General features: G+C 54.0%; 2 protein-coding genes across 4 annotated transcripts; one reads left to right on the forward strand and one right to left on the reverse strand.

Annotated features, from left to right (window-relative positions):
- The first annotated feature begins 6 nt into the window (after window positions 1–6).
- On the forward strand, window positions 7–16,161 carry L3MBTL1 (L3MBTL1, histone methyl-lysine binding protein). Of its 3 annotated transcripts, none has more exons than XM_027704655.1 (16): window positions 7–647; window positions 2,809–2,900; window positions 3,502–3,606; window positions 4,375–4,510; window positions 5,031–5,131; window positions 5,957–6,108; window positions 7,083–7,159; window positions 7,601–7,686; window positions 8,232–8,342; window positions 8,611–8,725; window positions 8,972–9,071; window positions 11,675–11,872; window positions 12,192–12,238; window positions 13,032–13,189; window positions 14,198–14,260; window positions 15,166–16,161. In XM_027704655.1, exons 1-16 carry the CDS (start codon window positions 605–607, stop codon window positions 15,298–15,300), a joined length of 1,719 nt encoding a protein of 572 aa, XP_027560456.1. In that variant the 5' UTR covers window positions 7–604; the 3' UTR covers window positions 15,301–16,161. The 3 variants fall into 3 exon arrangements, with proteins under 3 accessions (XP_027560456.1, XP_027560457.1, XP_027560458.1); XM_027704656.1 differs by having other exon boundaries at window positions 5,040–5,131; XM_027704657.1 differs by lacking the exon at window positions 2,809–2,900.
- Window positions 16,162–19,202: 3,041 nt separating this feature from the next.
- LOC113978031 (immunoglobulin superfamily member 1-like) lies at window positions 19,203–23,186 on the reverse strand. The gene is made up of 5 exons (XM_027704658.1): window positions 21,839–23,186; window positions 21,715–21,750; window positions 21,247–21,516; window positions 20,718–20,999; window positions 19,203–20,096 (listed from the first exon to the last, which is right to left on the reverse strand). The coding sequence occupies exons 1-5, from the start codon at window positions 21,867–21,869 to the stop codon at window positions 19,897–19,899; spliced, it is 819 nt and encodes a 272-aa protein (XP_027560459.1). The 5' UTR covers window positions 21,870–23,186; the 3' UTR covers window positions 19,203–19,896.
- Window positions 23,187–23,672: the final 486 nt, after the last annotated feature.

Here is a 23,672-nt window from a genome sequence, read left to right on the forward strand (position 1 = left end):
TGTGCACTGTGAGTGTGCACAGTTCTCATCAATGCTTTTTGGGGTGTGTCAGCTGTAGGTAAAGGGGTAACCCACTGGCTGTTAAGGCCAAAAAGACTTGAATGTGTGGAGCATCAGGGCTTCTAACACTGGGCTGGCTGTTTGGCTTGTCTACCATGGGCTGGGCAGTGCTAGACATGTCCAGGCTGGGTTGTAGCTACTGAGCACTCTTAGCTGCTCTTTTGAGTCTGGGCCACCAAAGCAAGTGTTGAAGTAAGGGATTGTCTGTCTGTGTGCTGTGTGTCCTGGAAAGGAGAGACTTTGACAAGGCAAGGAAGGTCTGCTTGCCAGCCCTGACTATAGCAGGTCCATTCCAGGTGTTTGTTACCACTGAGCACCAAAATCCCATGCACCCTCCCATCATCAGATTCTCCTGCAGCCCATTTCTGGACCAAGCATTGGTCAAATCAGGGACGTCATGGAGGCATAGTAAGGCCCTTGGCACCGGTGTGAGGGTACAACACACAGCCTAAATCTCTGTGCAGACCTGGGTTTTTGTTTTGTCTGTTCTCATGTCTAGGAGGAAAAGCAGGAAGAGAGGAAAAACTCTGTGGGAGACTCTGCCATGAGCAATCTGGAGGCTGAGGCGTGGAATGGGAGCCAGCACGGTATGGAGGGCCAGGTGGGCGGTGGGGTCAGTGCTCCCACCATGGCTGGGGGATCCCACTGTGGGGCTAGACCATTTTGTTGCTCCAGCAGAGTCAAACACCCAGTGCAACGCACTGGTACGTGTTTCTGAAGGCTTGTGAGCTCCTCTGCTTGCTTGATCCTGCTCTCTCTATCTCTTTCCATTTCTCTCCTTTCCTCTCTTTCTCTCCGTGGGAAGGGTGCACCCCTACAGATATGGCTATGTTGGCTTCAGGCACTGGCGGGTGCTGTACAGTACTGTCCCTCCCCTCAGGAGCTAAATTTGTTCCTGGCTCGTGGATACCGTGTTTGCTCTCAGAGACACTATGCTGAGCGATAAGAGGACTCTGCGCCATGTGTGGCTTTGCCCTCCTGTGGGATGGACTTACGGGGAACTTCCCTCATGTCATCAGGAGCTCACAAGTTTGGGACCTGCTCCTGTAGGTGTGGTGCCACTGAAGCCATGTGATTTGGGGTTGTCTTATCTTGCGGGGATCTATTCCTGGATTGTATCAGAGATCTCAAAAGCAGAGCTGTCAACAGGGAGGAGGCAAGCTGAGGAAGGCAGTGTTTGCTTGGTTGTTGTTTTGCCAGCAGTGTGATGGGGGTGAGGGGGAAGGAAAACTTGGGGAAATAATGAAAATAAACGTTTATGGGAAACCTTTTGTCTTTGAGTAGTGAAAGGTCATATTCAAAATATTTTTAAAATGAAAATGTTCTAACTTCACAGTCTTCTCCATAGCCATGTGCAGGCACAGTGGCAGGGGCCAGGTGTCATTAATCCCTGATGTAACACTGAGTTAACCACTGTTAAAAAGGAATCTCATACGGCTCGTCTTCTGAGCCCAGAGCATGTAACTTCCCTGCTGCATACAAGTAAGTAGTGCTGCACACAAGTAAGCAGTGCTGAGCCTTGTTGTTTCAGCATTTTATTTTCTCTTATTATAGAAGTACATCCACAAAGAAAATACATACCTGGATGCTTCAGTGCAACATTGTCAGTGTATGCTCTGTCTCCTGGTGTATTTGTCATTCTCCAGAAGTGCAGAGCTTGTACTCACAGATTCCCCAGCCATGCCTAGCACTTTTTCTATGCCCCAAAGAATACTAAAGGTGTTTATAACTCTGAAATATCAGCGAAGCACCTGGGTTAGTCACTTTGCTCACTGAAGCTCAGCTTTAATTTCTTCCATAAGTTTTTATTTTTTCCTTCTCCACTTCCCCTATGTGCAAGGGAGGAATGGGTTTAGTCTGTTTTTTCCGTGCATTTCTGGCCTGTCCTACATGAGGCTGTGTGCCATGGCTGACCTGTAGCTGTGATTTCGTCAGTGCTGGAATAGGCACAGCACTCCTGGAGTCCCTTCAGGTGCTACAAAATAGGGAGAGAAAGTGGTTGGAGAGCAAGAAACTTGGGTTATGTCTTGTGCCTCTGCCGAGGCCTTTGTGACCTTCTCAAAGGCATGAAGGGTCACCTCCATGCCTGTGGAGTCTGTCTTCTTTTTGGGTAAATGCATCTCTAGGGCATCAGGGTGGCCCTGATGTGTCAGGTTGTTGCATCAGAGCAGAGGACAGCAGAGCTGGCAGATGAGCCCACTGCTGGTTTGACTGGCTGGGAGCCGTTTGCAGCTGGGAATGATTCCCAGATCTCTGCATGGATCCTGCTGGTTGTCTCAAATCCATCAGTGCTGTGGACATATCAGATGTACTGGCTGGAAGAGGACCTGGTTGCAGAGGTGTCCTGATGCTTTGCCCAGGATGGCTTGTCCCTCAGGCTCCTTAGAATCATGAAATAATTAAATAGTTTGGGCTGGAAGGGATCTTGAAGCTCATCTCATTTCAACCTCCCTGCCACGGGCAGAGGCACCTTCCACTAGACCAGGTACCTTACTAGGACATGGTACAGTGACAGAGGACATTCAGGGCATGGAGACTCCTGGTTCTGTCCTTCCTCGCACACTGGCCAAGTTTGCTGGAGAAGAGGTGGTGATAGGATGGTGCTGAGCTTCGCAGGGATGCAGGACTGTGTGTGAGAGCGGGATGGCCCCAGTGGGACCCGCCTGCCCTCGGCACTGCCTGGAGGCAGCAGGGCTGGGGCTCGAGCAGCCTCTCAGCAGCGTTTGTGTGCGTTTGTGCTGCGCTCAGGTGCCAGTGAGGAGAAGAAAGAAGGCTGGTCTTGGGCGTCCTACTTGGAGGAGCAGAAAGCTGTCGCTGCCCCTTTAGATCTCTTCCAGGATGTGAGTTGGGATTTTCCTGTCTTTTTCCCTCTTTCATCTTCTCTGTTCTTTCCCTTCCCTCCCACCCCCCTGCCTCCTCCTTCTCCTCTCTTTTTTGCTTTCGTATTTTGTGGGATTGGGCAATATCAAGCTCCCGTTGCCACCTGGAGGTGATTGGTCATCTGATTTGCCTGGAGTCCCACTCCCCAGCAGGGTGCTGTTCCCCATCCCAAGCACCCCACCTTTTCCTAGGACACCCCTGTGACTCTGGCATTGTGGAGCCTTTCCAGCCCTTCCTGGAAGCCAGGTGTGGTCTCTCCTGAGGCCACATTGCTGTGCTGCACCCCTGCTCCCAGGCGTCCAACTGCCAGGGTGCCCCACTCCCCCAGCTGCGGCTTTTAGCCCGGGGGCACTGCCAATAGCAAGAGATGCAAACCCACAAGGAGGTAGAACAATGTGTTTTTCTATGGGAAAAGAATTAAAATTTGGATGACAACATAACCTGTGGCCCATAGTCTCCTGGTCCCAGCAGCTCCCATTGCCTGGTGGTTGCTCCTCAGGCTGGTTCTAGACTCAGCTCCCTGCGTTGGTTTTTACATTGTAGTTTAATTTTTGTTTCCAGTACCAAGTAGCTTCCCAGCACAAGAATGGCTTTAAAGTGGGGATGAAGCTGGAGGGGATTGACCCACAGCACCCATCTATGTACTTCATCCTGACCGTGGCTGAGGTAAGGTGCCTCCCATGTTAGTGGGTTCTTTGGGGCAGGGAAGGTGCTGCCACCTGGTCTGTGGAAGAGATGGGGTTGGTGCCTTTGCCTGCCTGTTGCTGCAGGAGATGAGCTGGTGCTCCAGCATCTCAGACAAACAAACAGGGAGTTCTCTGCCAGCTCACAGGGACAGGACACAGCGCCATGGAGCTGCTGTCATGTCCTGGCCTAGTTGGTCTCTCCATCACCCTGACACAGCAGGTCATGAGAGGAGGGGTTGTGGTGATGGCAGCAGCTTCTTATCTTTGAGCTGATGCCCCTAGGACATTCCCTTGAGATGGAATGTGTGGAGGCATCCCATTGCTCTTCCTTGTGTCTGTGTGGGCTCTCCACTCAGCCATGTAATAGTCAAACCAGACTCGCCTCGCAGTGCTTCCCAGGCAGCCAGCATGGCATTTAGCCAAAATCTCTGGACCAGCAGATTCCCCAGGTGCAGAAAACGGAATCTTTGCACTTGCTGGATCCAGCAAGTTGCCCCACCATGATATTTTGTGCACCAACCTGAACATCCCTTCTTCGGGCTGGCTTGTGCTGGCCTTGCACTGACCTTGTTCCGGGCTGGGCACCCTTTGGTGCTTGTGCCTCCTGCTTTGGGCACTGGCCTGTGGTTGACTCTTGGCTTCTCAAGGCAATATAAGCTGAGATGGTGTGTGGGAGGGGTGGGGCATGTGATGCTCAGCCAGGTAGAGCAGCAGGTTTCCATGATCCTTTCCCTTTCCCTGCTGGTAGGTGTGTGGTTACCGGATGCGCCTCCACTTTGATGGCTACTCCGAGTGCCATGATTTCTGGCTGAATGCTGACTCCCCCGACATCCACCCTGCTGGTTGGTTTGAGGAGACAGGGCACAAACTCCAGCCCCCCAAAGGTAAGGAGTTGCCTTGTCTTTGGGTGCTGGGTCCTGATGAAGGAGGGTGGTGAACAGTAGGGGCAAATGTACAGTGTCAGGTGGGGATAGGGTGGCTCCATGGGGACCAGGAGGGATGCTGCTCAGATACTGGCCCAGGAGGGATACTTGGGGTGGGGGAGGGTTCCACAGGACAACCCGTGTCTTTCAGGCACCTGAAAGAGACAGACCTGTCTCTTCTTGTTCACATTTTGGGGCAAAGCCCTGTTGGATGTCCCATTGCCAGGCTGGAGTCAGCAGGCGGGAATGATTTTCTCTGTGCAGGAGCTGCACTATGGATTTCCACTGCTCACATTTCATAACACCCCTTCAAAACCAGCCATTGGGCCTAAGCCATGGGCTTTGGGCATCCCAGGGCTGCTGTGGATCCTCTTTGCCCACAGCAGGACATGCCTGCAGGATGACGACGGGTCAGGTATGGCCAGGCTCACCCTCATCACCTCCTGGCTGTGAACTCACTGCTCTCATTTCTCTTCCTGAGGGGTTGTAGGTTATAAGGAAGAAGAATTCAGCTGGACAAACTACCTGAAGTTAACAAAGGCTCAGGCAGCTCCTAAGCACCTCTTCTTAGTCCGAAACACTGTGAGTAGCAGCATCTCCTTCCTACCAGAGCCTACAGGTTCAGGTGTGAGTTTTCTGCTCCAGCTGAGCAAAATGCCTCCGCCAGCACTGGGCTTTGCTCTATTCACTCCACACTTCTCAAGCCTACAGCGCAGAGGGCCAGCAGTGTGTACTGCTGGCTGTGGCACACTTTGCTACTCAGGATCTGTAGCTTGGACACTAGTTTGGTGTGCCCAAAATTGGTGCTGGTCTGATTCACTGTTTTATCCAGGTTGGTCTGATGGACAGTTAAATCTGTTACAGAAGTATTGGTAAGGAGAAGTAACTGTTACTGTCAACAATTATTTTGCTAAAAAAAATCAGTTAATGTTTCATAAGTATAATTCTTTTGTCTCTATTAATGTGTGTTCATTGTTTATATGTCTGCCTATTTTTTTCACATGGAAGCTTGGTGAAGGGAAGTGGGAATGTAGCAGAGTGCAAAATGCTGATCATTTCTTTGTCAGCTGCAGAGGAAACTCAACCTACCGATAAATCAGCCTCTCTAAGTTATTTATTGTGTCTCAACCCTGCTGTTCATTGCTGCAACAATTCCACCAGTGTGTGATGCAGGATTTTACACAGATTTTGGATCCAAGAAATAAGGGCTAGGAAGGGAGAAGGACCCATCCCAGCTGCTCCTGCCATGTCTAGGGCATTGGTCACTGCTGACACTGAAGGACTGGGCCTGCCTGAAGGCCAGAGAGGGTCTGGTTTTGGGAGGGTTTGGGCAGGTGCCTCCTTGCAGCAGGCAAGGGAAGTGGTGAGGAAGGAGCTGTGCTGCAGCTTGCCCCTCTCTCCTGCCAGCACGAGGCTTCTTCCGGCTTTGAGGTGGGCAAGAAGCTCGAAGCTGTGGACCGCATGAACCCTTCCCTGATCTGTGTTGCCACAGTGACTGACGTGGTGGACAATCGCTTTTTGGTGCACTTTGACAACTGGGATGATACTTATGACTACTGGTAAGTGCACAGAGGCTCCTGGGGTACCAGTGGTGGAGAGACACCCTGCCACTGCTTCAGCAAGAGTGACGGGGTGCTTGGGAATGCATGGGACAATCCCAACGTGCTGCTGCAGAGAGGCCATGAGCGGACCAGGGAGGCAGAGGATCACCCTCCTGTGCTGGGGGATAAACCTTTACCTGTTCCATGTCACCTTGTGGAATGTTGCCATGGCTTGTAGCTGACATGGGGCAAAGACAGGCACGATCTCATGCTGTGGGCTCAGCCTGAAGCCCACTTGGGAGACAGAGTCACCTGCACTGCAGAGACTGAAGACCTGATCTTAAAAAGCAGCTCCTGCGCCTGTAGGCAGGGGACTGTGGCCAGGGTGGGGAGGTGTCCCAGTCGAGGCTGATTAAGGCCAGTTAAAATGGCCAGTTAGCACAGCCACGGTCCTAAGAACAGCTTCTTAGCTTTGTGGTTGGAGCCCTCTGACCTTCTCTTCTCACCCCAAGGGGCTGTGGGACTGCAGCAGGTTCTGTCCCCCGTCTGGTGCTGGGCAGCTGCCTGCTCTATCCCAGGGCAGACCTGCAAAGCAGTATCTCCTGAGGGCGCTGTGACTGCTGTGACTGACTGGGAGCCATGCTGGGGACATGAGCCCACCCAACTACCCTTGTCTCACTGCTCCAAGCACTGGAGGGTGTGTTCTGCCTCCCTACTTGCAGCAAAGGGCTGCTTTTCCCTGGGCAGAGGCATGTGCGTGTCCTGCCCCTCTGAGCTGAGTTCCCCTGCTCTAGCCCTTGCCTTGCTGGGCCCTGGAGTTCCCTGGGTCACTCAGGGACAAGAGTGCTGGAGAAAACCTCAGTTTCTGCAGGGGCTTTTGCTGGTGGTGCAGGTCTGAGGGTGCTGCCAAGTGTCCTTCCCTGGGCCCCCACAACCCGTGGTGATGAGCTGGGTATTTCAGCCCTGTGTAAGAGCTTGGATGTGTTTTCTAGGTGTGACCCCAGCAGTCCATACATCCACCCAGTTGGATGGTGTCATGAGCATGGCAAACCCCTCACACCTCCTCAAGGTGAGTCAGTGGCCTGGGAGTGCATCCCTTGGGGACAGGCTTCTCAGGGTGGCATGGGGGTCCTGGGGGCACAAACCCCATTAGTCCTTGCTTATCTGCAAGCCCAGACAGTTTCCTTCAGCAAGGCCACAGCCAGGGAGGCAGCATGTACCTGCCAAGGCTCCTGTACACACATTCAGGTGCAGCATGGTGGTTGTGTTGGGCCAAGTCTCCCCACTCAGACACAAGGAGGACCCAAGCTGTCTGCACACCCAGATGTTTTCTGCTTCTTTATATCCTGGGTTTCATGGTCCATGAGAAAATAGTAGCACTTCTTGATGTCTCTCAGGTTCCTGTGGGCCTGGCACAGACTTGGTTGGCCCTTGAAGGCAGTGGGATGTTCTGAGGTACTTGCTGTTTTCCTGCAAGGGTGTCTCACCTTCTGCATCTTCCCTCTTCCAGATTATCCTGACCCTGACAACTTCACCTGGGAAAAGTACTTGAAGGAAACTGGAGCGTCTGCTGTCCCAGCTTGGGCCTTTAAAGTGGTGAGTGCCACATCATCTGCTTCACCCCACCTCAGCAGGAATTCGGGCTGTCTCCATTGCTAGGTCTTTTATGAGAAGTCCAGTTATGTTCCATGTGCTCCTGCCACAGGCCTGGGCTTTGGATCTACACTCAAGGTTCAGAAGTCAGGGCAAGTAGTGGAAAAAATGAGAAGTATGACATCCCTTTGGCTAGACAAAAGCTGGGTGATGGGAAATAATTTAGGTTTGTTTGATTAGTGTTTCTCTCCAACTGCACCACCAACAGCTGCGTCCAGCCAAATGTGGTTGCAATGTAGATCCCCAAAATGTGTCTCTTAGAGACCTTCTTCCCTGGGGCAGCTTCCCTATCTTGTTAAAACACAGCTCAGATTCAGGAGGCCTGTTCCCCACTCTCTCCTGTTGCTGCTGTGATCTGGGATGGCTTTTCCCCAGCCAGGCCAGGGCTTGAAAGTGGGATTGAGGAGCACACACTGCTGGGAAAGCTGCCAGGGGGTGCAGGAAGCCTGAAGAATGGCCCTGCTCCCTGCTGATCTGGGTTCTTCCAGCGCCCACCCCATGGCTTCCTGGTCAACATGAAGCTGGAGGCAGTGGACAGGAGGACTCCTTCCTTCATCCGAGTGGCCAGTGTGGAGGATGTGGAAGATCACAGGATAAAGGTGGGTGCTGGAGGATCAGTGCTGAGCCTGTGTCCAGGCACTGTGCTGGCTTGCTCCTGCCCTTCCCTGCTCACTGGGAGTGGAGGTCTGTCAAAGCCTACTGTGCAGAGGTTGACAGGTCTCAGTGACTGGCTCCAGGAGTAGAGAAGAGCCTTGTGTGCTGCAGTTCAGCTCTACCCTGCTGCTTGCTAGCAACTTGGAGAGCTCCAGAGCTCCTCAGGGACATGTCCTGCATTTTGAAGGGTGACCTCTCTGCTCGTTTTCCCAGATCCATTTTGATGGCTGGAGTCACATCTATGATTTCTGGATTGATGCGGATCATCCAGACATCCACCCCATAGGCTGGTGCTCAAAAACAGGACACCCACTGCAGCCTCCTCTCAGTAAGTCCTGCGCCTGTGTCAGTCCCCCATCGCAGGGCACGAACACGCCAGACCCCCAATGTCACTGCCTGCACAGAAATGGGAGGGCGGGTGCTGGACATGGATGGGCAGAGAGGAAGGACCTTTCCACAGATTTGTCAGTTGGAAAAGTCCTCCCTGTTTAGGGCAGGCAGGGAGCCGAGTGCCCTGTCTCTGCCTGGGCTTGCAGTCATGAAAGTCTCTCTCCTGTTTCTCCTCCTGGTCTAGGGCCAAAGGAACCAACCTCCTCTACTCATGCAGGCTGCCCAACCCTGGGCTGCAAGAGCATCCCTCACACCAAGAGTTCAAAGTACAGCTTTCACCACAGGTGAGCTCCCCAGCACAGCTCAGAGAGGTACAGCTTCCCTGCCAGTCCATGCCAGCTCTTTTTCTACCACCCCCACTAGCATCCACTCCTTCCCTGCACCCACCCCATGCCTGTCTCTGCCCCATGCTCTCCCCAGGCTTGGCCCCAAGGCAGCATGGAGCTCACAGCTGGTGTAACCCCCGTGATCCTCTCCTGTGCCTGTCCTGTGGCACCCAGAGCCCTCTGGGGTGCCCGATGTGCCCATCTAGTTGTGGGGACTTATAGACTTCAGAGAGGACCATGTCTGTAAGATGCTGTTCCCTGACACCAGCTGTGAGAACACTGTTCCTCCCATCCCTCATGGATGCCTTTCACTGTGAGGCTGAGCTGGGAAGTCCCAAGAAGGAACAGTGCATCTCCCCAGCTCAGGCAGTCACTTTTCCAGGGGATAACAGGCTCAGTCTAGTGCCAACCCGAGTGCTAGGCTGGCATCAGAAGGAGCCAGTATGGTGAATCATAGAATCATAGAATCAGCCAGGTTGGAAGGGACCTCTGAGATCGTCAAGTCCAACCCTTGATCCAACCCTGCCGTGGTTACTAGACCATGGCACTGATGCCACTCCATCCCTCCAGGGATGGAGAATCCACCACTTCCCTGGGCAGCCCATTCCAATGGCTGATTACCCTCTCTGTAAAGAATTTCTTCCTAATGTCTAACCTAAACCTCCCCTGGCAGAGCTTAAGACCCAGCCCTCTTGTCTTACTGATAGCTGCCTGGGAGAAGAGACCAACCCCCACATGACTACAAACTCCTCAGGGAGTTGTAGAGAGTAAGGAGGTCTCCCCTTGAGCCTCCTCTTCTCCAGGCTGAACAGCCCCAGCTCCCTCAGCCTCTCCTCATAGGACCTGTGCTCGAGTCCCTTCACCAGCCTTGTTGCTCTTCTCTGGACCTGCTCCAGCACCTTGACATCCTTCCTGAACTGAGGGCCCAGAGCTGGACACAGCACTCCAGGGGTGGCCTCACCAGTGCTGAGTACAGGGGAAGAATCACTGCCCTGGACCTGTTGGCCACACTGTTCCTGATCCAGGCCAGGATCCACTGGCCTTTTTGGCCACCTGGGCACACTCTGGCTCATGTTCAGCTTCCTGTCCATCCACACTCCCAGGTCCCTTTCTGCTTGGCTGCTCTCCAGCCACTCTGTCCCCAGCCCGTGGGGCTGCTGGGGGTTGTTGTGACCAAAGGGCAGGACCCGGCACTTGGCCTTGTTGAACCTCATCCCACTGGAATCAGCCCAACTCTCCAGCTTGTCCAGGTCCCTCTGCAGAGCCCTCCTGCCTTCCAGCTGATCGACACTCCCCCCCCATCTTAGTGTCATCTGCAAATTTGGTAATGGTGGACTCAATCCCCTCATCTAAATCCTCAGTAAAGATATTAAACAGAACTGGGCCCAACTCTGATCCCTGGGGGACACCACTGGTGACCGGATCCCAACTGGATGCATCACCATTCCCCACCACTCTCTGGGCCCGACCATCAGCCAGTTCCTAACCCAGCACAGGGTGCCCCTGTCCAAGCCGTGGGCTGCCAGCTTTTTCAGGAGTATGCTGTGGGAGTAGGCTTTGCTGAAGTCCAGACAGACACATCCACAACCTTCCCCTCATCCACCAGGCGGGTCACCTGATCATAAAAGGAGATCAGGTTGGTCAGACAGGACCTGCCCTTCCTAAACCCGTGCTGGCTGGGTCTGATCCCTTGTCCATCCTGTAGGTGCTGTGTGATTGCACTTAGGATGATCTGCTCCATAACCTTGCCAGGCACTGAGGTCAGACTGACAGGCCTGGAGTTTCCCGGGTCCTCCTTCCGGCCCTTTTTGTGGATGGGCGTGACATTCGCCAACTTCCAATCATCTGGGACCTTCCCAGTGAGCCAGGGCTGTTGGGAAATGATGGAGGGCGGCTTGGCGAGCTCTTCCACCAGCTCCCTCATCACCCTTGGGTGGATCCCATCTGGTCCCACAGACTTGTGAGGATCCAAGTGGCTTAGCAGGTCGCTGACTGTTCCCTCGTGGATTACAGGGGGCTATTCAGCTTCTTATCTCTGTCTACCAGCTCCAGAAGCCATCTGTCCTCAGGACAACCTGTCTTACTGTTGAAAGCTGAGGTAAAGAAGCTGTTAAATACCTCAGCCTTTTCTTCATCTTTGATAACTATATTCCCACCTATGTCCAACAAAGAATGCAGGTTTTCCTTGCCCCTCCTTTTGCTACTGATGTATCTGTAGAAAGACTTTTTGTTAGCCTTAACAGAAGTGGCAGTATCCATGAGGATGGGGAAGGCAGGTCTGTGATGTGAATCCTCATAACCTGCTTGTTCAGCACTCTGGTGACTTGCACAGGGTTATTGTGATGGCAAATGGACAAGTGCTTGTAACCTGGAGGGACTGGGTGTGCCCTACCTGGGCACCCAGTGCCCTCACCCCCAGAATTTGGTCAGCACCTTTACTCTGCTTTCCATGATCAGGGCTATGGCAGCCCATGCTTGGGGGCAGAAGGGTGGCCCTGCTGGTTGGTCCCCCCATGCTGCTCCAAGCTGGATCCAATGCTTGTCTCCCCTCTGTTCTCTAGGAAGTGCCCCACACCGGGCTGCGATGGGTCAGGACACGTGACGGGGAGATTCACGGCCCATTACTGCCTCTCAGGGTGCCCGCTGGCAGAGAAGAACCAGGGCAGGCTGAAGGCTGACTTGTCCGACACCGAGGCCTCAACTCGCAAGAGGAACCTGATGGGCTTCTCTCAACGAAAGAAGTCTCGGCACCACGGGAGGTAGGAGCACACCCAGTAAGCCGCATGCAGGGCCCCTGTGCCACCGCTACCTGCCATGGGAGGGATACCCCCAGCCAGAGAGGCTCCTTGGCCTTGGGGCAGCACGGTCGCTGGCAGCTGGCCTCGGTCCTTTCAGCTCTGTTGGGCACTTCTCTTGGTTTTTCTTCCCACATTTTCTGTCTTTAGCTGTCAACCCTTTGGGTGAGGGTCCAAGTGGTAATCCCTGCTCCCACTGCTGAGGCATTGCTCTGTGCGGTGTGGAGGAGGGCCCTTGGGCCAGTCCCAGCCCTGTTGGACATCAGTCTTCCTGTCTCTTTAGAGGGAGACCTCCAAAGTACCGGAAGATCCAGCAGGAAGACTTCCAGAGTAAGTGCCGTCTTCTGCCACAGTGTCATTGCAGGGCTGGCAGAGCTGGGGTGGTGGCTGCTGGGGGCAGGTCTCCCTTGGCTCACACAGGTCCATCCCAGTGAGGGGCTTGTGGTCGACTGCCAGACTTGATCATTGACAAGGAATGTTCCTGCCTCATACCAGAGCTCTGTTAGCTCCCTCAAGCATGGCTCTTGGATTATGTCTGCAAATCTTTGAGTGATCTAGGGCAGGGAATAAGGAAAGTACACTATGGCAGTGTACTTTCTGCAGTGCTTTGTCCTCTTCAGACAGGGATAATGGGATGCTGTGCCACAAAATTTCAGTGTGGTTGTGAAATGCCAAATTACTGCTGCTGCACAGAAACTGATGCTGAACAGTTTCCTTGGTCTTTAGTTCTGATGCCTGACAGAAGTCGATGCCTGACATTTACCCTAGTGCTAGGGGTGAATGAAAAAGAGCTTTTCTTGGGAGCCATCCTTGACTCCTTGGAGCAGAGAGCAAGTGAAAACCTTTGTTAAAAATGTGAAATGAACTGGATTATATGGGAAGGAATTCTGGTGTGAAAATTGATACGTAAACCTAGTTCAGTATAGAAAATGAATGATTGAAGGTGGTGAGAATAGGGCAAAACCAAGCTTGTCTCTAAACTTCTATCCCCAATCCCACCAAACAGAACATTAGGATACACTGATATCCTAGTAAATCATGGGACAACCTTGTAGGCTTGTAGGATATGATGGGATGTTCTCGTCCTTCTACCTCGTATCACATCTTGCATTTTTATCCCCAGCTATTTCTTCAGACAACATGCACCAGTCTCTCTTCATGTCCGCCCTGTCTGCCCACCCCGACCGTTCCCTGTCTCTGTGCTGGGAGCAGCACTGCAAGCTGCTGCCAGGGGTGGCTGGCATCACAGCAGCCATGGTGGCCAAGTGGACCATTGATGAGGTGAGATGGTTTGGAACTCTTCATGCTGGCCTCTGGTCCTCTGGCATGGCTGGGAGCACCTGCCTGGCTGTGCAGCACTACGGCAGATGCACCAGGCACGCAGGGGCTTCAGTGGTCACTCCCCTGGGCTAGTGAGGAGATGATCCACTGGACATGCTGGTGGGGGGCACGAGCTCTGAGGGCAGCTCCTGGGAAGCACATGCAGAACAACCAAGTTCTCACTTGAATATGATGCTTCCCCAGGCCCAGGGCAGGCAGGTGGAGACAAATAGCAGTCTCTTAATTTAGCACGTTACAATTTTCCAAAGTTTCACCTTTGCCAAGTTAAAAAATTAAAGCCCAGACTCTGCAGATAAGCAGTGCCTGTTTTGTCTGAAAGAGAAATCTTTACCTCAGATTCTTCATCATCACCTTCATTCACTTTCTTGGACATCTGTGATGGCCCCTCTTAAGGCCTGAGTAGCTGGAGGAGCTCTGGCAACAGGCCCAGCAGCCAGCCCTGCCTGATCTCAGGCACTGGAACAGGCTGCCCAGGGCAGAGGTGGAGTCACCATTCCTGGAAGTGTCCAGAAGCGGTGTGGATGTGGCACCTTGGGGACATGGGTTAGTGGTGGGCTTGGCAGTGCTGGGTTAATGGTTGGACTTGATGATCCCAGAGGGCTTTGCCAATCTTAACAATTCCCTGATTTTCCCATTAGCCCCTGTGTGCCCCTCTCCTTCCCCAGCCCCTCAGTGGGAATCCTCTCGCTGTGCTGGAGGTGCTTGTTGGAGATGAAGCTGCTGAAGCATTTGCTGTTCTGGGGCCGGGGGAGGCCAGTGTCTGTGGCTGGATCCAGGGCATGGGGGCTCTGGGCATGGGAGGATAAAGCAATTGCAGCCTTTGTCCCAACAGCCACATGGCACCTCAGAGGGCACAAAATGCCTCCGTAGCAGTGAGGGTGTGGGCTCAGGGGGCTCTCTAGCCAGAGCCATTGCTCTGTCTTGACATTTTTCTCCATTTACTCCAAGGTGTTTAGCTTTGTTCAGACTCTGACGGGTTGTGAGGACCAAGCCAAGCTCTTCAAGGATGAGGTGAGAAGGGCTGGAGGATGAGAGCAGGTGGCCAAGGACAGCTGTTTGCCAGCAGGGCTGGAAGGAATTGGCCAGTGGCCTTCCTGGAGTGGATTGCTGCTGGATGCTGAGGGTGCATCCAGAATGGGGCAGTGATCCCACCCTGCAGCTCCACTGCTCTGCACAGTGTGCAGCTGTCTGGCTGTGAAGATACGGAGCAGGAGGAGAGCTGTGCTGCCCTCTTCTCCCGGCAGGGGGAGGGAGGGGCCCACTGAGATTGGGATGGGGGAATGGGAGGACGATGGTGCTGCAACCTTAATAACACCATCACCTCCTGAGGGAAGCTGCTTCCTCCTCACCCTTTCATCTTCCCCCATCTGCACCCTCTCACCAGTACAGTGGTTGGGTGGCACTGCTGTTTGTCAACCAGAGTTGACGTTTTTTGCCCCCTCTGTGGCTCTGAAACTGAGGGTAAGCTGATGCTGGGCATGCTGGGGACACCCACTGTCCCAGCCTGTTTGTAAATGGCCCCTGTGCTTCAAGGGTGCTCAGGCAGGCAAAGCTGAGCTGGGGGCAGCCTCCAAGTGTGCCGGGACCTGGAGCAGGGAATGGATGTGTGTTTGCCTGATGTCTCTGTGCTGTGCCCTTTGGGCTCCAGTGCAGAATCCCAGCCTGGCTGCAGTGTGAGCTGCTGGGATGGCCCCTGGAAGGGCCTTTCCCCTTGTGCCCTGTTCCTGGGCACACAAGCTCCCAGCTGTGGTTTATCTGGGGCAGTGTGGGAGTGCTGTGGATGGCCCCTGCCCGGCTCTCTGGGCTCACCTCTTAGTGGTACTGTGCAGATTCTCAGGTCGTGCTTGTGCTGGCTGTCCCTAGGAATGCCAGCCTGGATTTTTGGTGAGTGCCTTTGTTCCTGCTCTCCTCCCCAGATGATCGATGGTGAGGCGTTCCTCTTGCTGACGCAGGCTGACATAGTCAAGATTATGAGTGTCAAGCTGGGCCCAGCACTCAAGATCTACAATGCCATCCTCATGTTCAAGAACGCTGATGACACCTTAAAGTGACTTTTCTTGGCCCGATCAGGACCCTCCCTCAGCATTGGTGCTGCCAAACTGTCTGGTCAGGACAGAGATCCCCCCAACCGACCACAGCTTGTCATGTCCTGCTCATGTCCTTTCAGATGCCACATGTCTGCTCTCTTACCACTCCCTCTCCCATCTTCTTCCCTCCACACTGCCCTTTTCTTCCAGTGCTGGGTACAGGCTGACCCCAGGCCTCAGAGGTGGCTGCAGGGATGGAGGGTGGACATGGGACTGGCCTATCTGAGCACCACAGATGCCCCCATGTCTTGCTGTGACTGCACTGGTTCAGAAGGTGTTGAGGGATGAGGGACCACTGTGGAGGGTGTAACAGCTGGGGACTGAAACCACTACGCCACTCACCCAGACATGGGAAGGGACTGACTGCCTGTGTCTGTGCTCGCAACCATTGAAGGGCTGTTCTTGCCTTTGCTCAGCAGCTGAGAGAGATTTGGTTTTTTTCCCTTACTATGATCCTGTGGCGGGGCTTGTGCTGACACCATTCCCAAGGGACACTCCCAAGGAGCTTCTCCTCATTTTGCCTTTTTTTCTGAATTCTTTTGACTTTTTAAGGCCAGATGATGACTTTGCTTTGCCCCTTCGCTGCACTGGAAACCAGCGGCCACCTCTTGCCCCTTCAGGAATCAGGTGTCCTGGCTACTGCTCTGCCCACGACCAGCGCCTGTGCTCTGTTCTTCTTTCCTGTAATGCAGCAGCCTTAGGGCCCTGTGGGGCCAGGGCTGGCTGGGGGCAGAACAGGCTCTGTTTCTTCTTGAGCTTCAGACTGTTTTGTCCAGCACTTCTCCAGGAGAAAGGATGCTTGGATAACTTGTTCCCCTCACAGCAATTAAACTTTGGTCCATGTATTAGGAGCAAGGCGCTCTAGAGTGGAGGCAGCTGCCAAGGACAAGATGCATCCATTGCTCCATAGGCAGATCCACAGTCACCTCTGAAGGTGTTCCTGAGTTGACTGACTCAATCCTGCCAAACTGCCTTCTCCCCATTTTTTACCCTCACAAGGCACCCAGGTTTTGCTGTCTGAAGAGCCAGATCCTCTGCTGTTCCTGGACCAAGAGGGCTAAGGCTGCAAAGCCAGGAAAGCCAACATGCCTGGGAGTCCTCAGAGAGTCCCTGTGCCTCCTGGCAGCACCCATGCTGCTCTCCATGGTCCATCATCCTGTGTGTGCCCACTCTGGGAGCTGTTGGAGCAGTGCAGTGCTGGAGGATGGCCACTTGCCCACGGGCTCTCCATAGTCTGCAGCAATGTGATCCCAGTCCCATGTTCACTTTCTTTTCCATTCCTAAGAATGACATATCAGTAGCAAAACAATCTCCCCCTTTCCCAGTGCTCAAAGACAGGGATGAAGAGATGTGAGCAAGCGTACCAGCAAGATGTCCTGGAGCAGCACTGCCTTGAGAGCCGCTGTCACCCCTGGGTCAACCTGTTCAAGGCTTCCAATGGAAATGTAGCATTTTGACTCTGTGTTATTGAATATTTGGGGTCACACTTGACGTGCTCTTGAAACGTCTGCCATTTACTCTTCATGCAGGACTTGCATGGTCCATGTCTTTGTTTTGTCAAGGCTTGGGTTTGATTTAGGCAGCTTTCCCTCTCTTTTCCCTGTGGTCGATTGGGGGGATCTTTCCATCTCTTCAAGCACTGCAGTGTGGCAAACTGTGGAGAGAGGGAGTGGTAAGGAACAACTGTGCCCCTGGTTCCCACAGTCGCTCTCCACAACACCCTTGGTCTGCAGTAATGGTCCTTAAGTTGGTCTCTTCATTTGATGGAGAGTCTCTTTCTGGGCCACTGTGTGCTGGGGAAGAAGAGGAGGAGCCCTGGGACCTTCAGCTGTAAGACTGCAAATGATGCTGAGACCTCTCCAGATGTGATCAGGCACAAAAAGGCACTGGACATGGCTATTAAGTTTACAAGGAGATGTCTTATGAAAGCATCCCGTTTTCATCTTCTCCATTCCCATGTGTGAAGTTATTCCTTCTGTTGGGGAAGGGACTTAGCACCGTCCCAGGGTGCTGGAGAGGAGCTGCTACCCAGGCATCAGATCTGAAACTAGACTGAAGGATGAAGAGCCTTGTGTCTCACAGGGCTGCCTGGGAGAGCAGAGGTGGTGAGAAGCTTAGAAGGTCCTGATGAAGGGGAATAGGAGGTATGAGCTAAGCCCTGGCTGGACCACAAGTCTGGGTACAACCAGCACCACTGGCTCTTGCTCTGCTGTCAGGTGCAATCAAGCCATGCTCTGCCTGGGCCCCAGCAAAACAGGTAGAACTGCATCTCCACACTGTGCCAACCATGGCACTGCCTGACCTGGGCTCGAGAGCAAACACAAACTGAACAGGACTGCCAGGGTGCTGCCCCTTGGCTGGGGGGGTCTGGGTGCACAGCTGGAGCCCAGGTCTCCACTGAGTCTGAGCTCTGCACAGGGAGCAGCTGTCAGGAACACCAGCCCCACAAGAAGTGAGATGAGAGATCTGAGGGTCTGTGTCACACACCTGCAGAATCAAGCATCACTTCATCAGCCTCTCAGGCTCTCGGCCATTGGGGTACAAAGCTGCTGGATTATCTGGGTGAAGGAGTTACAGGGTTTGTAGGTGGTCAAGGGCTATTTACTGTTATAACCTTCTCCTGTCCTTTAAAACTAAACCCAAAGGATCGTGTGTGTACATGTGGATGGGTGTTTGTGGGACTACCATGACACCATTCCCCCGCTGTTGGTGTGTCACTCTTTCAGGGTGGTGGTCTCTGTGGCTGTGAAGGCAGCAGATGCCTGTCACAGGATCTCAGGTGATGTGTCCTCCATGAGCAGTTGTCCCTGGTCCAGCAAGGAAGCCAGAAGAAGGAAGGTTTGCTGTACCCCGGGCCTTGGCAAGTCCTCCATCCCCACAGAGCATTGAGTGGGAGTCCCCCATCAGGAACCATCAAGGACAGCTGTGACCAAGGCAGAAGCACCAAAGTTTTTTGTTCTTCCCCTGTTGCCAGACCAGATTGCTCACAGGGATGTTCACTACTGTGTCACTAAGAAGCCAGAGAGGAAAGTGGGGCTGGGTTTGGCCCACAAGTTCCTCTCTGGGACCTTTCTGAGAGATGTGACTGCAGCCAAAATTTCTAAGTCAATGAAGAGTTTTTGAAGTCAAATGTTTTTTTTGACTGGAGGCCCCCAAGCCTATGTTTCTGCCATTCCTGCCCCTGCAACTGGTGTTGGCAGGGCTTAGCTGGAGCCATGGGAGAGGTCCCACCAAATGCATCAGCCTCAGGCATGGGGTGTCTTCTGTGGGGGCTGATCTGGGGCTGACTCTGGGTGCATGGGAGCAGTTGGAGCCTCTTGGAAAGGTGTTTCTCCCTCCTCATGGAAATAGGCAGCATTGGGGCACTGCGAGCCAAGGTCTCTGTTTCCATGAGAGCAGCCAGCCTGAAGCTCAGCAGGCTGAAGCTTTGTGCCTGCCCTGCCAGAGCACGGCTGCCCACCCCTGCCTTCCTCTGCTGATTTCCATGGCGATCACTAGCACTTTTAGAAAAGAAAAAACCCCTCCAAATTGTCCAGGAGGGTTGAGGGCTTAGGGCAGCTGCTGTCTGCAGAGGCATACCTGGGGCCATGAGTGCAATGAGGGCATTGGAGAAGAGGAGGGAGCTGAGAAAGGGATGTGACTTGGCCAGTCCTGTTCCTCACTCCTCAGCCTCCAGGAGAGAACTCCTCAGGTGCGCATAGGGAAAGACAAGAGGGCTGCAGCCAGGCTCCCTTCTTCCAGCCCAGACTTTCCCTTGGGGGCCTGAGCTTTCCTTGTCCTTGAAGGGGAAAATGGGGAGCATATTGTGGAAAGAGTGTGATTATGATAACAAAAGCTTTTTGCACTTTCATTCATTTTGCACTCTTTTTTAATTTTTTTTTCCGCATTTTTTATATTGGCGCCTCTTTTCCGTGTTTTCATAACAAAAATCCTTTTGTTGTAGCCAGTGCAGCTATCCTAGAACTGTGTGTCCTGAGCGTACAGAGTTTTAAAGGCCCTATATATATAAATTTATAGTGGTGCAAAAGTAAATTTATATATATAGATGAGGATGTGATGTGTTTCGTCGGTGTTTTAAAATAATAAACGAATGTAAGCAATGGAGGCCTGTGCACTGGGAGCAGTCACTGCGCCACAAGAGCGGTCACTGTGCTCACGAGAGTGGTCACTGTACCATGGCAGTGGTCACTGTGCCACAGGAGTGGTCACTGCGCAGGAGCGGTCACTGCGTGGCCAGGGTGGTCATTGTGTGGCAGGAGACGTCAATGGAGTGGTCACTGTGCAGACGGAGGGGTCAGCGCAGAGGGAGAGGTCAGTGCAGCGGTCACTGCAGGACCGGAATGGTCACTGCGCGTGGGAGCGCAGACCCCGCCCCCCGCACAAGCCCCGCCCCTCCACAGTCATGGGTCCCGCCCACTCCCGAAGCCCCGCCCTTCTGCGTGTTCCGCCGGGTCCCGCCCCTCGCCCGTCCTGCGGGGATCCCCGAGCGGTCAGGGACAGGCACAAAGACAGGGACAAGGGACGGGGGCAGGGACAGAGACAGCGACAGGAACGGTTTATTTATCCCACCGCGAGGGGCGGGAAGGGAATCCCGGTGTTCCCGCACTGGTCGCAGTCAGGGGGAGCGCTGCCTGCGGGGAGAGGGTGGGCCCTCCCGCCCCGGCAGCAGCGGCTTCGCGTGGCTTCAGCCGTAATGAGCCCCAGCAGGACCAGTAGCCCGGCCCCCAGCGCCAGGCGCACTGCGTTGCACAACGTGTAATCTGCAGGGGACAGGAAGGGACGGTCACTGGGAGCCCCTGGGAGGAGTCCCCCAGGAGATCCCAGACCAAAGGTATCCTCCAAGGGGATTTACAGGGCACTGAGGGCAAAGAGACACAAGGATAAGGGGACGCACTCGGGAGTTCTTGGGCTAAAGAGAGATAAAGGGAAGTTCACAGGGAGCAAAGGGAGCCCCATGGGCTCCTGTCAGCTTCACCTCCCACATCCCTGCCTCCTGGAACACCCTCTACTCATAGCCTCTCACCTGTCACCCCACCCAGTGGCACCAAAGGAACACTGAGGTGGCTCTCAGCTGCTCCTGCCAGCCAGACGGTGCCACTGAGCTGTGACAAGACATGTGATTGTCCCCGGGGCTGGTAGGTGCAGGGACAGTGTCCACTGACTCTTATCCCCAACTGTCAGCCTAGTGACCTTGTGTCTATAGGGTCTGTAGGTCATCTGTAGGGTCTCTGGGAGTTGGCCAGGCTCAAACAGCTGAAGGAAGCTGAAATCCTCTGCTTGGATCCCTCTTACAGCTGCTTTCCTCTTTTCTAGTTCCCCCAGGATGTGACAGATTGCAAGGAGGAAGAGAAAAGTAGGATGTGGCTGGGGGGATGTCTCACCTCTCACCACCAAATCCAGGGTCTTGCTGACAGCAGACCATTCTATCGAAGCATTCTTGGTGAAACACTGGCAGCTGTAGCGGCCCCCCTCACCTTTCTGCACATGGGAGAAGTTGTAGTCATCTTGTTCCCTTGAGAGTACTTGGGCTCGGATCTGGCCCTCCAGGTACAGAAAACAGCCAGTACTGCGGTGTGGGGGGGTGCAACGGAATATCACATGAGTTCCTGCAGTCACCTCATGCCCAGGCAGGACAGAGATATCGGGTCCAGGGAGACGGATCCCTGGGGGGACAGGAGAGGGCTTGAGAAGACATACAGGGCTTTGACATGGTGCCAGGAGCCACCAAGATCTCCATAAACCCATCAAAAGGCTTAGACGAAGGTGAAGATAGTCCCCACCTCTCCAAGCCAGGGAAGAAGAGAAAACCCCTGCCCATCATATGGATAGGGAAGCCAAGTGTCTGCATGCATCCCAGTCTGCACCTAGGGCATGTGACCCTGCAAGAAGGGGTAACAGCACGTCTCTTACCTGTCACCGTGACATCCAGGCCATCGCTGCGAGCCAGCACAGTGCCTCCCTCCAGGTAATGGCAGTTGTAGGTACCTGTATCCTTGTAGGTGGCATTAGAGATGGAGAACTCGGCCCTGCTGCCACTCTGCTCCAGGGTACGGAGCTGGTGGCCATCTTTGTACAGCATGAAGTTCCCATTGCCATGCTGGCAGCTGCAGCAGATGGTGGTGGAGCCTCCTGGTGGGATCACCCCAGGTGGCTTCAGGAAGATGGAGATTGTTGGGGCACCTGCACAGGGAGAGAGAGATGCTGCCAGACAGACAGGGAGCCCCTAGCAGCTGCCCTGACATGAGCCTGGGGCTGCCTCTGGGCACAATCTCCACACAAGGGTGAGTTTTGTTCCATGGGGCTGCAGAACTGCCCTGGGAGATGGGTGGGGACCAGAGATGAGTCCAAACTCCCCAACTACCTCCTCAAGATACTCACTCGGTGTAGCCTTGCTCTGTGCCACCAGCCAAGCACCTGCAAGAGAAGCAGCTGTGTAAAATCTCTGAACTCTCTGGATGCTTCCTGCCACCCTCTGGGACCCTGCACAACCTCTGGCACTCACCAAAGGCCAACACATGGGTCACAGGCAGCATTGTATTCCTCTTGGCTCCCTCAGTACTTGACTCAGCAGGGCTTCTTCAGAGGAAGGCGCTGGCTAGGAGGCACTGAGCAGCTGGGTGGCTTCTTGTGGGTCCTGATATGACCTCGTTGTCACAACCCACCTTCTGTCCCACAGCTTTGGTTTCTGCAAACACAAATGCAGGGCTGGGATGGTTGAACTGGAACCACAATGTCCTAGTCACATGCCCAGGTCTGGGCCCCTGTGATGACTTGGTCTTAGGATCCTGCAGACCCTGGCAGAAAAGCCCTCAGGACTTTTTGTTTCTCTTTCTTAGTTCCGGTCACTTGGTGGGGAAATGTCTTCTTTCTGCCTTGTGAAATAGGGAGTTGTTTTGCAACTGCAAAACCACAGGCTTGGTGGCTCAACAGAATGGAATAGGACGGAAGGAACTTGGCTTCCCTTTTGGCCTTCTCAGGGGCTGTTTTGTTCCCCCGGCCTGCAGTGGGGGGCCCTTGGAGGAGGGACAGCAATACCTCCAACCTGTAGGTCTGGATGCACCTTTCAGGATTGGTCTCAATCCCCATCCACCCAGGCTTCCTCATTCCCACACTGGAGCAATGGAACATCCTTACTCCACATCGCTGCTCCCTCCCACCCCCCCTGGAGCCAGACCTCCAACCTCAGCTGCATCTTGACTGGGCTGGCCAGGGATGTAGACAGAGCTCCCTTTGGCTATAATGTAGGTCTGATTAAACAGGGGAAGTCACATCTCCAGGTGATGTGGGAGCAGGGAATGGATGGATTGTGGCACTGGAGTTGTGTGGGACATGTGGCAGCTTGTCCAGTGGTCCTGCTCTGAGGGCTGCAGCGTCTGTAGCTCTCTGTCCTCCTGTGAGCTGCAGGCAGCATGTTCTGCCCCCTCTGTGTGTGCAACCTCTGCCACAGTTGGCCACAGCAGGAAAAGTTGGGAAGGACTCCAGGCTGGGCAGGTGGGGTTTATATGGGTGTAACCCAGAGGGGAAAGGCAAAGTGGCCGCTGGACTTCTCCAGAACCCCTGTGGTCCCTCCTAGACCCTCTCCACCCTTTGCTTTCTTCACCCTTCAGCCCTTTCGGTCTCCCTTGGAGATATCATGGGCTAGGAGAAGTTTTGGCAGCAGGGTGCCCTATGGCCTCCTCCTGTTCTGGGCACCTCCTCTGGCCCCGTCTCCTGACTAACCCCCTTTTGCCTCCCCCAGGCTCGACTGATTCTTGGCACCTCCTTGGAGAGCCTCCCTTCAGGCCCATTCACCTCCACAGCCTCCACTGGCCACAACAAACTGCTCTGGTTTTACCAGAGCCCAGAGGAGAACGACCCCTGGCCCACCCTGCAGGCTCTGCCCTGGCTCTCTCCATTCAGGATGAAGTTGGTGGCATTGCCATGGGGCTCATTCATGGGCATATTGGACTCCTTGGCTGGAGACCAGCCTCTGGGTGCACATCCAGGGCATGGGACCATGGAAAGGGCTTCCCCCTCTGTCACCACTGTTAGCAGTTACTGCATCCAGCAGCCTGAGGAAGACAAGGCTGCCACAGCTCCAAGCCCCCAGGTCCAACCAATTGTGGAGCCATCATAGGACACATAGGGATACACATAGATACGGCCAACCTCACAAATCCATACAGGCACACACCCCCTCACACAAACAGCACCAACAGCCTCATCCCGCTGAGCAGGATGTGCCCCTTATTGTTCCCCTTGAGGCACATTTGAGCTTAAATATAAAAGGCTTTAATGAACAATGTATTGTCCGAGTCCTACTACCATGAAGCACTTCACTTCACACCACTGTGGTC

The sequence above is a fragment of the Neopelma chrysocephalum genome, unplaced genomic scaffold (genome assembly GCF_003984885.1).
Source record: "Neopelma chrysocephalum unplaced genomic scaffold, ASM398488v2 Primary Assembly neopelma1_286, whole genome shotgun sequence".
In the NCBI taxonomy this organism is placed as follows: Eukaryota; Metazoa; Chordata; class Aves; order Passeriformes; family Pipridae; genus Neopelma; species Neopelma chrysocephalum.